This window comes from Cetorhinus maximus, chromosome 14 (genome assembly GCF_964194155.1).
Source record: "Cetorhinus maximus chromosome 14, sCetMax3.hap1.1, whole genome shotgun sequence".
NCBI lineage: Eukaryota > Metazoa > Chordata > Chondrichthyes > Lamniformes > Cetorhinidae > Cetorhinus > Cetorhinus maximus.
In genome coordinates, this window is record NC_135892.1 from 115,760,661 (window position 1) to 115,773,368 (window position 12,708).

Consider the following 12,708-nt stretch of genomic DNA (forward strand, 5'->3'; position numbering starts at 1 on the left):
GGATCATTTTTGGTCAGAAAAGGTTAATAATACCTTGAAGTAGTATACCTGGTAGTGCTAGTAGCCTTGCCACTGCCCCTTTTATTCCATGAGCAATAGCTTTTCTCACAAGTCTGTTGTGTGACTATGTATCAAATGCCTTTTGAAAGTCCAAAAAGATCCTGGTCAGACACAGGTGAGCAAAAATACAAAAAAGCTGTACTTACACTATAGAAAAAGTGGCAGTCCCATGGGCTCAACAGATGCAGAAGCTGTAAATAGCTGTAAGTAAAAACAAGTTAAAAAGAAAACTGAAGAGTAAAGAGAGAAACCTGCAGAGCACAGTAGAAAAACGGAAAAGGCCTGCAGAGTTTAAGAGAAAGGGAACCCTTTTCAGTCAGGAAAAGTAGTTTTATCATAAAGAAGAAACAGAATCGTCGCTGTTCTGAAGATTTTTAAAAATGGCACTGAGAGTAAAAACAAAGGGAAAATATTTTGCGAGTTGAAAGGAAGAAACTGCTGCAATTTTTAAAAGTTTAAAAAAAAGGTCCGTGATCATGGGGATCCTGTCAAACCCAAAAAAGCACAGGAAAAAGAGAGTCAACAGCTGCAGAGACAGCCTGAGTGAAAAAAACGGTTACTGCTTTAAAGGGGCAACGACATTTAAAGGTGCAATTATTACAAAAAAAAAACTATGAACAGAAAATTAGAAGAGCCAGACCCATTTTGGATAAGGAAATGGCTAAACCAGACCAAAGAGTGGGAGTCTCGGAGAAGAAAATTTTTAGTTTATAGGAGAATTACAAGATTAAATAAGGAATCAGAAATAGTACAAGTTGATAAGTTTTTATTCGTGTTTGGTTCATTTGCAAGTGAAGAATTCCACAGCCAATGTATAGGTCAATAGTCAACAACATTTGGTGAGATATTAAAAGGATTTGACAGATATTTCAAACTCCAAGTTGTGGAGAGTGCTGAGCCCAGAAGATGGACTAGCACACCCCCAATAAAGTACCGAGGGCAACAAAACAATCCAGAACATGGGCAACAAAAGGCCCCAGAGCAAGGGGGACACTTTTCAAGTAAACCACAAGATGGCTCGCCAACCATGTCAGTGCAATGAAATGCATGAGCTGAAGACTCCAGTGCAGAAGAAAGAAATGGCTGAGAAACAGCCGAAAGGCTTAAAAAGAGTTCTTTGAAAATGCTGACACAATACCCAAACTGCAACAGCAGATGGCAAAGCAGAAGGAGATGGCTGTGAATGAAGGAAAGTTATCTGAGGTAACTCAAAAGAAGCAAAACGTGCAACAAGTAAATTAAGCCGTTCTACAGCAAAATGTTCGCATCAGAGCTGAGCTGGAAGTTTCAAAACACAAGATTCAAGCTGAGTATATGTCTTTAAAAATGCACGATAAACCAAAGTCTTCAATGCACCAAGCTGTTCGAGATCTGAACAAACAAATTTCAGAGACAACACAAAGGCATCGGGGGAAATAACAACTCTCAATTCCATTGTTGGCAAATCAAAGTGGGAGTTGGGAAAACTCAACCAGATGTACAGCCAGGTAAAACAGCAAGCAGAGAAAATGTGACCCTGAAAGACTCCATGGAGAATCAATATGTAGCCATGGAAAAACGAGAAGCCAAAAAGGACGTTGAAAATTACTTCAGAAAATGTTGCATTGGAACTATCAGTAGCAACGAAACGATGCACTGAGGCCGAAGGCAAATGGACTGCAGCCAACTAACTGAGTAAAGACTTGGAGTTTGGTGAAAGGGGAGTTTTAAGTGTTAATTTTGCTCTTAAAATCTAAGCTAGCCTGTAATTAGCAGTAACTGAAAACTTTCTAAGCAGGCTAAGTTCCTCCTTTCTTGCAGTTTAGACAGGGTAAACTCATTCACAGCTATAGGAGCTGAGTAGTTAATTAGCTAACTGGTTGAATCTCATTACTGAAGCCCCAGTTCAGTTTATTACAAGTTCAGGATTCTTTAGTGTAGCCATGGCAAACAAAATGCAGCCAACTAACTGAGTGAAGACTTGGAGTTTGGTGAGAGGGGAGTTGGGAGAAGGAGTTGTTAGTTTCCCCTTTCTATCTTTCTCATCCCATAGAAATTGGCTCTTGCTCTACTACGGGAAAGGAGTTAGCTGTTTGGTGAGTATCGGGTAAGTGGGTAAGTTCTATTCTATCCCTAAGGTTTAATATAGTATACAATTTGGTGATCAAGTTACAAAAATATATAAGAAAGTAACATAAACAGGTGATTAATATAATTAAATAATTATTATGACACATTAAGGATGGAGGACACGTGATGTGTCAAGGCTGCAACATGTGGGAGCTCCTGGATCACAATAAACGCATCTGCATTAAGTGTTTGCGGCTTAAGGAACTTCGCCTCAGTGTCACTGAGCTGGAGGCTGAGCTGCAGACTCTGTGACACATCACGGGGGGAAAGTTACCTGGATGCTTTATACCAGAAGGTGGTCACACCACTTAGGATAGGGTCTTCTGATTTGGTCAGTGGCCAGGGACAGGAGGGTGTGACTGTGAGTGAGGCAGATAAGGGGGTCCAGAGGGCAGGAGTGTGAGCCCCTGCAATTGTCCAATAGGTTTGAGATTCTCTCAGCTTGTTTGGGTGAGAGTGGGGGCTGCAGGGTGGATGAGCAAACTGGCCATGGCACCGTGGTACAGGAAGCTATCGAAGTAGGGGGAGCAAAAAAGGAATGTAGTGATAGTAGGGGACGGTATAGTAAGAGGGATTGACACTGTTCTCTGCGGCGAAAAACGAGAATCTTGCCTGCCCAGTGCCAGGATTCAGGACATGTGCTCAGGGCTGGAGAAGAACTTGCAGTGGGAGGGGGAGGGTCCAGTGGTCATGGTTCACGGAGGTACCAAAGACAGAGACAGGATGAGAAAGGAGGCTCTGCATAAGTCAGTATGATAAGCTCGACACCAAATTAAAAAGCAGAGCCTCAAAAGGTAATAATTTCTGGATTATTACCTGAGCCACATGCAAATTAGCATAGAACAATTAAGTTTAGAGAAATGAATGTGTGGCTCAAAGGCTGGTGTGGGAGAAGTGGGTTCCAGTTTGTGGGGCACTGGCACCAGTATTAGGGAAAGTGGGATCTGTACCATAAAGACAGTCGACACCCGAACCATGCTGGGGCTGGTGTCGTCACAAGCCGTCTGACTAGGGGAGTAGAGGGGGTTTTAGACTGAATAGTGGGGGCAAGGGATCAAATTTGGGACGATGTGGCAAACCAAAGAGTAGAGACAAGGCAAGAGAGACAGGTATTAATATGGGAAATGATAAACAGACTGTGACAGGAAGGGACAGAGAGTACAAATCTAAGAGTAATTAGCAGATAAGGCTAGACGCTACAAAAATAATAAAAAGGACAAAACCAAAGGCTCTGTATCTAAACGCACGTAGCATTCGAAACAAAACAAATGAACTGATAGAGCAAATAGAAATAAATAAGCATGATCTGATAGCCAATACAGAGACATGGCTACAGGATGACGTACATTGGGACCTGAATATTGAAGGATGTGACATTTAGGAAGGACAGGAAGTTAGAAAAAGGTGGAGGGGTGGCTCTGTTAATTATTGATGGTATTGGCACATTTGAGAGGGATAACCTAAGTTCAGCAAACCAGGATGTCGAAGCGGGTTGGGTTGAGATGAGAAATGATAAAGGCAAGAATCACTGTGGGAGTGGTGTACAGACCCCCTAATTGTAAATACACAGTAGGGCAGAGTATAAAAGAAGAGATAATGGGAGCTTGTCAGAAAAGTACAGCAATAATCATGGGGGATTTTGATCCACATATAGGCTGGAAAAATCAGATGGGCAAAGGTAGTGTAAATGAGTTCATAGAATGTTTTCGGGATAGTTTCTTAGAACAGCACATTTTGGAGCCAATCAGAGAGCAGGCTATACTAGACCTGGTATTGAGCAACAAGACAGGAATAATTAATGAGCTCATAATGAAGGTACCCCTAGGGAACAACAATCATAATATAATTGAATTTAAAATTCAGTTTGAGGAAGAGGTCAATAGAGATGCAGTGGCAGACATTTTAGGGAATATTTCAGAATACCCAGAATATATACATTCCAATGAGAAAGAGGGGAGAACCCACCATCCATGGTTAACTAACAAAGTTGCTTTCACCAAGACTGTGTTATTCATGCTGGCCATGTTCACAGCTGCTATTTTGTCTTTAAACCATTGTTTTCCTTTTTGAGCTAGACTTGCTAAAATAAAAGTTATTATCGCGTAAGAGGAGGTACTTTATTACTCCATTCTATGACCCTTGAACTACAAGACAAAGCAATGGATAACCGTGCACATGGGTTGGTCAAATATGGTGTGGAATGGGGAGATGGAGTTTGATTGGTGGCAGATGGGAGACACCATCTAAAGATGCATAAAGAACTCGAATATTACAAAGTCTGCCAGGTTTGCAGCGCATATGAGGATAATTTGATAAGGGCTCATGTTTACAAGACTCTTGTTCTGAGAAAGTCTGAGTAGAAGCCTCTAAAGGTTAGAATGGAGGCAGGAATTGGACTTAAAGTTGTATTTCTTCCTTTCTTTTTATATATATTATTTATACATATGAAATTATACATATATATATGACACAAGATGTTTGTTTGCTTTCCTTTCTTTTTAACAAAGTTATCTTTTTTCTCTAATCATTATTAATTGTTTGATGAAGATTACAGTTTTCACACATTATTTGGTGTTGAGTCACTCATGCCTATTTGTCCGGACCACAGCTTTGAACCCAAGTAAGACTCTGCAAGGAACTCTCAGACCCTGACAAACAGCGGCTGGAGTCACAGTGGTGCATCTGCGAGGCACAGAACTACATGCAAAGCACATTTAGGGAGGTGGTCACACCGCAGGTTAGGAGCATGCAGGCAGAGGGGGAATGGGTGAATGCCAGGCAGTCAAGAGAGCCAGGCAGGTAGTGCAGGAGTCCCCTGAGTCGATCTTGCTCACCAACTGGTTTTCCATTTATCCCCCCCCTTCACCCCCTTCCCATCCCCCGTCCTCCCTTCCCAATCCCCCCTCTTCTCAACCCCCCTCCCCACCCCTCCTCCCATCCCCCCTCTTCTCACCCCCCTTTCCACACCCCCTCCCCACTTTCCACACCCCCTCCCCCCTCCCACTCCCCCCTTCCCACCCCCCTCCCCATCCCCCTACCCCACTTCCCATCCCCCTACCCCACTTCCCATCCCGCCCAGCCCACTCCCCTCCCCGCCTTCCCACCCCCCTCCCCGCCTTCCCACGCCCCCCATCCTTCTCACCTCCACTCCCCTCCCCCCATTCCCCCCTCCCCTCCCCCCATTCCCCCTCCACCCAATTCCCGCCTTCCACCCAATTCCCCCCTCCCCCACTCCCCCCTCCCCTACGCCCATCCCTCCCCCCATTCCCCCCTCACCCATTCGCCCCATTCCCCCCTCCCCTCCGCTCTGCTCCACCCCATTCCCCTCCCCCATTCCCCCTCACCCATTCCCCCCACATTCTCTCCCCCTCCCCACTCATTCTCTCCCCCCTCATTTTCCACCCCCTCATTCTCCCCCTCATTCTCCACCCCCTCATTCTCCCCCCACCCTCCTCATTCTCCCCCCTCCCCCCCTCATTCTCCCCCCTACCCCCCTCATTCTCCCCCATTTTCCCACCTCCCCCCTCATTCACCCCCTCCCCCCTAATTCTCCCCCCTCATTCACCCCCTCCCCCCTCATTCACCCCCCTCCCCCTCATTCACCCCCCTCCCCCTCATTCACCCCCCTCCCCCTCATTCACCCCCTCCCCCCGCATTCACCCCCTCCCTCCATATTCACCCCCTTCATTCTCCCCTCTCATTCACCCCCTTCCCCCTCATTCTTCCCCCCTTTATTCTCCCCCCTCCCCACCTCATTCACCACCTCATTCTCCCCCTCAATCACCCCCTCCCCCCTCAATCACCCCCTCCCCCCTCAATCACCCCCCTCATTCTCCCCCCCCATTCTCCTCCCTCCCCCCATTCACACCCAACCCCCTCATTCTCCACCCTCCCCCCTCATTCTCCCCCTCCCCCCTCATTCTTCCCCCTCCCCCTCTCATTCACCCCCCCTCATTCTCCCCCCTCCCCCCTCAATCATCCCCCCTCATTCTCCCGCCTCATTCATCCCCATTCCCCCCTTCTCCCCTCTCCCCCCATTCTCTCCCCCCATCATTCTCCCCCTCCCCCCTCATTCTCCTCTCTCCCCACTCTCCCCTCCACCATTCTCCCCCCTCCCCCCCCCAATTCCCCTCACACCTTCCCCCCCAATTCCCCTCACACCCCCCCTCCAAATCCCACCCCCTCCAAATCCCACCCCCCCAATTCCCCTCCCCCAATTCCCTCCCCCCCCCAATTCCCCTCACACCCCCCCCAATTCCCCCCCCAATTCCCCTCACACCCCCCCCAATTCCCCTCACACCCCCCCCAATTCCCCTCACCCCCCCCAATTCCCCTCACCAACCCCCAATTCCCCTCACCCCCCCCAATTCCCCTCAAACCCCCCCCCCAATTCCCCTCAAACCCCCCCCCCAATTCCCCTCAAACCCCCCCCACCAATTCCCCTCACCACCCCCCCAATTCCCCTCACCCCCCCCAATTCCCCTCACCCCCCAATTCCCCTCACCCTCACCCCCCCAATTCCCCTCAAACCCCCCCCAATTCCCCTCACCCCCCCCAATTCCCCTCCCCCCCCAATTCCCCTCACCCTCCCCCCCCAATTCCCCTCACCCTCCCCCCCCAATTCCCCTCACCCTCCCCCCCCAATTCCCCTCACCCCCCCCTCCAATTCCCCTCAAACCCCCCCCCAATTCCCCTCACCACCCCCCCCAATTCCCCTCAACCCCCCCCACCAATTCCCCTCACCCCCCAATTCCCCTCCCCCCCCAATTCCCCTCACCCTCCCCCCCCCAATTCCCCTCACCCTCCCAATTCCCCTCACCCTCCCAATTCCCCTCACCCTCCCAATTCCCCTCACCCCCCCCTCCAATTCCCCTCACCCCCCCCCACCAATTCCCCTCACCCCCCCCCCCCACCAATTCCCCTCACCCCCCCCCCACCAATTCCCCTCACCCCCCCCCCACCAATTCCCCTCACCCCCCCCCCCACCAATTCCCCTCACCCCCCCCCCCACCAATTCCCCTCACCCCCCCCCCCACCAATTCCCCTCACCCCCCCCCCCACCAATTCCCCTCACCTCCCCCCCCACCAATTCCCCTCACCTCCCCCCCCCACCAATTCCCCTCACCTCCCCCCCCCACCAATTCCCCTCACCCCCCCCCCCACCAATTCCCCTCACCCCCCCCCCCCACCAATTCCCCCCACCCACCAAGTCCCCCCCCCACCCACCAAGTCCCCCCCCCACCCACCAAGTCCCCCCCCCACCCACCAAGTCCCCCCCCCACCCACCAAGTCCCCCCCCCCCCCCCACCCCCACCAAGTCCCCCCCCCCTCTCACCTTTCCCACCTCGGCGCTCCCCAGGCTGATCACCTTCACCCTGAGCGGTTTCTTGTTCTCGCTCCGTTTCTGCGCGTTGGTTTCCATGGTGACGGCGGCCGCCTCCCCTCCCGCTGGGCGGCTCCGCCCGGCCTCCCGCAGCCTCTCCCCGCCGCGCCGGGCCGGGCCGGGCTGGGCTGGGCCGGGACAGGCCGGCTGACCGGCCAATAGCTCCGATCCCCGGGTGCCGCCGGCAGCCTCTCCCCGCTGCAGCTGCTCAGAGCCCCGGCCACAGGAATCGGGCCCCGGCCGCCGCTTTCGCCACCGGCGCCGCCGGAATCTCGCGAGGCCGCGCGCGCCCCCAACCCGCGCTCTCGCGAGATGTCCGCACGCGGCAACTGACAACCAGTGACCCACAGCCCCACCCCCCCTGCCAGTGACCCACAAACCCCACCCCCCCCCGCCAGTGACCCACAAACCCCACCCCCCCCCCCCCCCGCCAGTGACCCACAGCCCCACCCCCCCTGCCAGTGACCCACAAACCCCACCCCCCCTGCCAGTGACCCACAAACCCCCCCCCTGCCAGTGACCCACAAACCCCACCCCCCCTGCCAGTGACCCACAAACCCCACCCCCCCTGCCAGTGACCCACAAACCCCACCCCCCCTGCCAGTGACCCACAAACCCCCCCCCTGCCAGTGACCCACAAACCCCACCCCCCCTGCCAGTGACCCACAAACCCCACCCACCCCTGCCAGTGACCCACAGCCCCACCCCCCCCCTGCCAGTGACCCACAGCCCCACCCCCCCTGCCAGTGACCCACAAACCCGACCCCCCCCCCCGCCAGTGACCCACAACCCACCCACCCCCCCCCCCTCCCCGGCCAGTGACCCACCCATCCGCCCGCCCGTCCCTGGCCAGTGACCCCCCATCCGCCCGCCCGCCCCCGGCCAGTGACCCACAACCCGCCCGCCCCCGGCCAGTGACCCCCCCATCCGCCCGCCCGCCTCCGGCCAGTGACCCACAACCACCACCCCCCCCGCCCACCCCGGCCAGTGACCCACAACCCCCCCCCGGCCAGTGACCCACACCGTCCCCCGCCCTGGCCAGTGACCCACAACCGCCCCCCCCCCCCCCACCCCCGGCCAGTGACCCACAACCCCCCCACCCCAGACAGTGACCCACAACCCGCCCACCCCAGACAGTGACCCACAAACCCCCCTCCCCAGACAGTGACCCACAACCCTCCCCAGACAGTGACCCACAACCCTCCCCAGACAGTGACCCACAACCCCCCCCACCACCCCAAGCCAGTTACATACAACCCTCCCCACCCCAGACAGACCCACAACCCCCGACTCCAGCCAGTGACCCACAACCCCCTCCACTCCAGCCAGTGAACCAGCCACCCCCACTCTTCTCCAACCAATGCACCAATACAGGGTTGGTGATGGTGGTGTGGGGAAATTATTTCTAAGGTATGATTCCATGAGTATGACTATGTCAACCCACCATCTTTAAGAAGGCAGCTGACCACCACCTTCTCAAGGGCAATTAGGGATGGGCAATAAGTGCTGAAATATAATGTGGGAAAAGGTGAGGTTATGCACTTTGGCAGGAAGAATAGAGGAGCTGAATATTATTTAAATGGAGAAAGACTGCAGAAAGATACAGCACAGAGGGATTTAGGGGTCCTCGTGCATGAATCCCAAAAAGCTAACATACAAGTTCAACAGGTAATAAAGAAGGCAAATGGTTTATAAAAGCAAGACTCTTCTGAGGAACAGTCATACGGACTCGAAACGTTAACTCTGTCTTTCTCTCCACAGATGCTGTCAGACCTGCTGAGTTTTTCCAGCAATTTTTATTTTTGTTTCAGAAGGCAAATGGAATGTTGGCCTTTATTTCAAAGGGAACAGGATATAAAAAGAGGGAAGTCTTGCTAAAACTATGCAAGACACCACACCCAGAATACTGTGAATGGTCTTGGTCCCCTTATCTAAGGAAAGATATACTGGCATTGGAGGCAGTCCAGGGAAGGTTCACTAGGTTGATCCCGGGATGGAGGGATTTTCTTATGAGGAGAGGTTGAGTAGATTGGGCCTATACTCATTGGAGTTTAGAAGAATGAGAGGTGACCTTATTGAAACATATAGGGCAGAATTTTCCTGTTGTGTTGGGGCAGGCCCCGCACGTCCACGTGTAAAATGACGACCGGTGACGCCGGGTGAGTGTCCCAACATCACCATGCGCCATTGCGATATTTCGCCCGCCATTAATTAACGGGCCACTTAAGGCACCAATTGACGCCGATTTTTCGGCGCCCGTGCGATCTTCAGGTCGACGCACGGGCGCAACAGGCAGGCGGGTAGGACACATTTGTATTAACCTCATCCACGGGTGGGATAAAAGGGCTCAGTGGGGTTGCAAGTGTTCTCTGTCAAGTATTTATTTATGAAAGTTTTTGAAACTTGCCTGCAGTACTTCAAAACGCACACCAACTGCTTTTCCTGGACTCCTTAACCTTCAGGTCAGCACTCTGCAGTGAGTAATTTTTTCTGGGCCTGCATGTTTCAGGAAGCCTTCCCTTATCCTGGGAATGGGAGCTAAATTGTCCACTGGAGGCAGCTCCTCTGAGGAGGAAGGGAGGGATAGAATAAGGAGGAGGCCAGGAGTGCACATTCATCCTCCAGGGGAGCCACCTTTGGGAGGCCAGGCACAGGCACAAGGGGTGCAGGGCCAAGAGGTTGTCCAAGGCGGAAGGAGCTGCAGAAGATGCCACTATCCTGCTGCCGGGGTTTACAGGCGGTGAAGCAGCTACCTCAATATGTCTGAGGTGCCGTGCCGAAGGAGGCTCCGACTCTCAAGGGAGACAGTCAACTATATCTGTCAGATGATAGAGTCTGAGATCTCTGCTAAACGGTGTGGGTGGACACCCTATGTCAGTGAGACTGAAGGTCACAGCTGCCCTCAACCTCTATGCCTCTAGCTCCTTCCAGGGCTCGGTGGGTGATCTTTGCGGTGTCTCCCAATCAGCTGTCCACACTTGTGTCAAGCAGGTGACAGACGCTCTGTTCAGAAGGGCATTGATCTTCATCCACTACCGTTGGGACCAGGTAAGCCAGACACAGCGAACCAGAGGCTTCGCGGCCATTGCTGGCTTCCCCCATGTCCAGGGTGCTATAGACTGTACACATGTGGCCATCAAGGTGCCAGCAGGTGAGCCCGGTGCCTTTGTCAACAGGAAGGGCTTCCACTCCATGAAGGTGTAGATAGTGTGTGATCACATGATGCTGATTCTACAAGTCTGTGCAAGGTACCCAGGCAGCTCCCATGACGCCTACATCCTCAGACACTCCCAGGTGCCTGGGCTCTTCAGTGCTCCAGCCCGGCTGGATGGATGGCTGCTGGGTGACAAGGGCTATCCCCTCAGAAGGTGGCTCATGACGCCTCTCCGCCATCCAAGAACAGAAGCTGAGTAGCGGTACAATAGGAGCCACGGCTCCACAAGGGCTGTGGTGGAGAGAGCCATCGTTCTTCTCAAGATGCGCTTCCGATGCCTGGACCGTTCAGGGGGTGCACTCCAGTACCCCCCAGATCGCGTCTCGGTGATAGTGGTTGCATGTTGCACTCTCCACAATCTGGCACTGGAAAGGGGGACGCAGTGGACGATGAAGACATTGACGCAGTGTCTGTGGCTGCACACGATGGGTCCAGCTGTGGAGGATGAGCACGCACAGGGAAATGCTGAGGGAGTAGACACTGACCCGGGCATACTCCAGGGAGACAGGGACACCCGGGAGGCTTTAATCCAAAGAACTTTCAGCTAGCACAGCACAGATGGACCACCGGACAAGCCTTGGCCATAGGCTTGATACTCGACACCTAAGCACAAAATTTGCCAGGTTAGGAACTGTCACTAAGGGCCTTGTTAATAAAGCTGAATGTCCAACAAAGCACTCATTACAGTTTTGAAAACCATCCACATGCAGAAGAAAAGAGGCCCCCTCAGCCATGGTGACATCTGAATTTATTATGTCAAACAAACCAACTTATTCCAAAACAAAGAGAACAGTGTTACCAAACAAAACAAATCATAAGGACCTCAACTCGGGCCAACACAAAAGCACCAGTGATAAACCCGTGGTGTGCCTAACATGCTTTATGCTTATGTTTGCGGGTGCTGCATTTTGGTGCCGCCCCATCGCTGGGAGTGGTATCTGAGCCAGCCTGCTGACTCTGCTGTCCTGTTGGCGTCGATGACCTTGGCGGGCGTCCTCTGGCCCGTGGAGCCTGTGCTGGTACCGCCTGGGAGGGAGCTGCCAGTTCCACAGTTGGCATCTCCCCAGTCGTCGCAGCCTCACCGGATGCCACGGTCACTGGCAGAGGGGTGGAGGAGCTTCCACCCTCATCCGGATCGTGCCCTGAGAGGTGCCCACAGAGACGCCAGGCAGCTGCTGCGCCGACGTGAGGTCGCTTTGGACCTCCCTGCTCACCGAGGATGGATGGGCACCGAGCTGGGAAACTTGGTGCCCACACCATCTCCCACACTGGCACTGACCAGCTGAGGTCAATGCTGATATGAGGGCTTGCTGGTCCGAGCACATCCCCAGGAAGCCCTGATGGGTCTCCTGGAGGAGCCTCTCCACGAGAGTCGCCACTCTCTCCATGGAGGGTGCATGGCGCTCGGACACGAGGCTCATTGCTTTGGCGATCGTCTGTGTAGACCCCTCTACCACGGACACCAAGTCAAGCACAGCCTCTCGTATCTCCCCCAGATGCTCCCGCACACCTGGCCGCATTTCCTGCATTTGCTGCATCGCGGACGACTCCAGAGGCGCATCATCAGGCACCGACTGAGCATGTGCCTGGTCCCCTGAAGTCCTCCGACTGCTGGCGCCATGGGCACTCTCTGTCTCTGCCAGCTCCTCCAGCGACTGTGAAGTGCCCTCACCGCTGTGCCAGGGACACTAGCCGATGTTCGAATTCCCACCGAGTTGCTAGTTTCTGTGCTGGTGCCTGCCTGGCAGAGATGGTGTGACGCTGGTGAGACTTCAGGACCCTCAGGTGTGAGAGGGGGCCTCTGCTCCTCCTCCCGGCCCTGCTCCGCTGATGCTGAAAGGAAGAACAAGGACAATGGATCAGTTAACGTGGAGACAATGTCAATGTGCATCCCTGTCCCCCAGATCATTATGCGCTCACCCTTCCGTAACCAATGGTCAAG

General features: G+C 53.5%; 1 protein-coding gene across 3 annotated transcripts in view; it reads right to left on the bottom strand.

Annotated features, from left to right (window-relative positions):
- Positions 1-7,874, bottom strand: part of dnajc27 (DnaJ (Hsp40) homolog, subfamily C, member 27) — a 33,841-nt gene extending 25,967 nt beyond the window's left edge. Inside the window, exon 1 of one of the 3 annotated variants that reach the window (XM_078557525.1) lies at positions 7,505-7,874. In XM_078557525.1, the coding sequence (XP_078413651.1) occupies positions 7,505-7,591 (87 nt within the window). In that variant the 5' untranslated portion in view covers positions 7,592-7,874. The remainder of the gene's footprint in view (positions 1-7,504) is intronic. The other 2 variants (XM_078557528.1, XM_078557527.1) reach the window with 2 other exon arrangements.
- Positions 7,875-12,708: the final 4,834 nt, after the last annotated feature.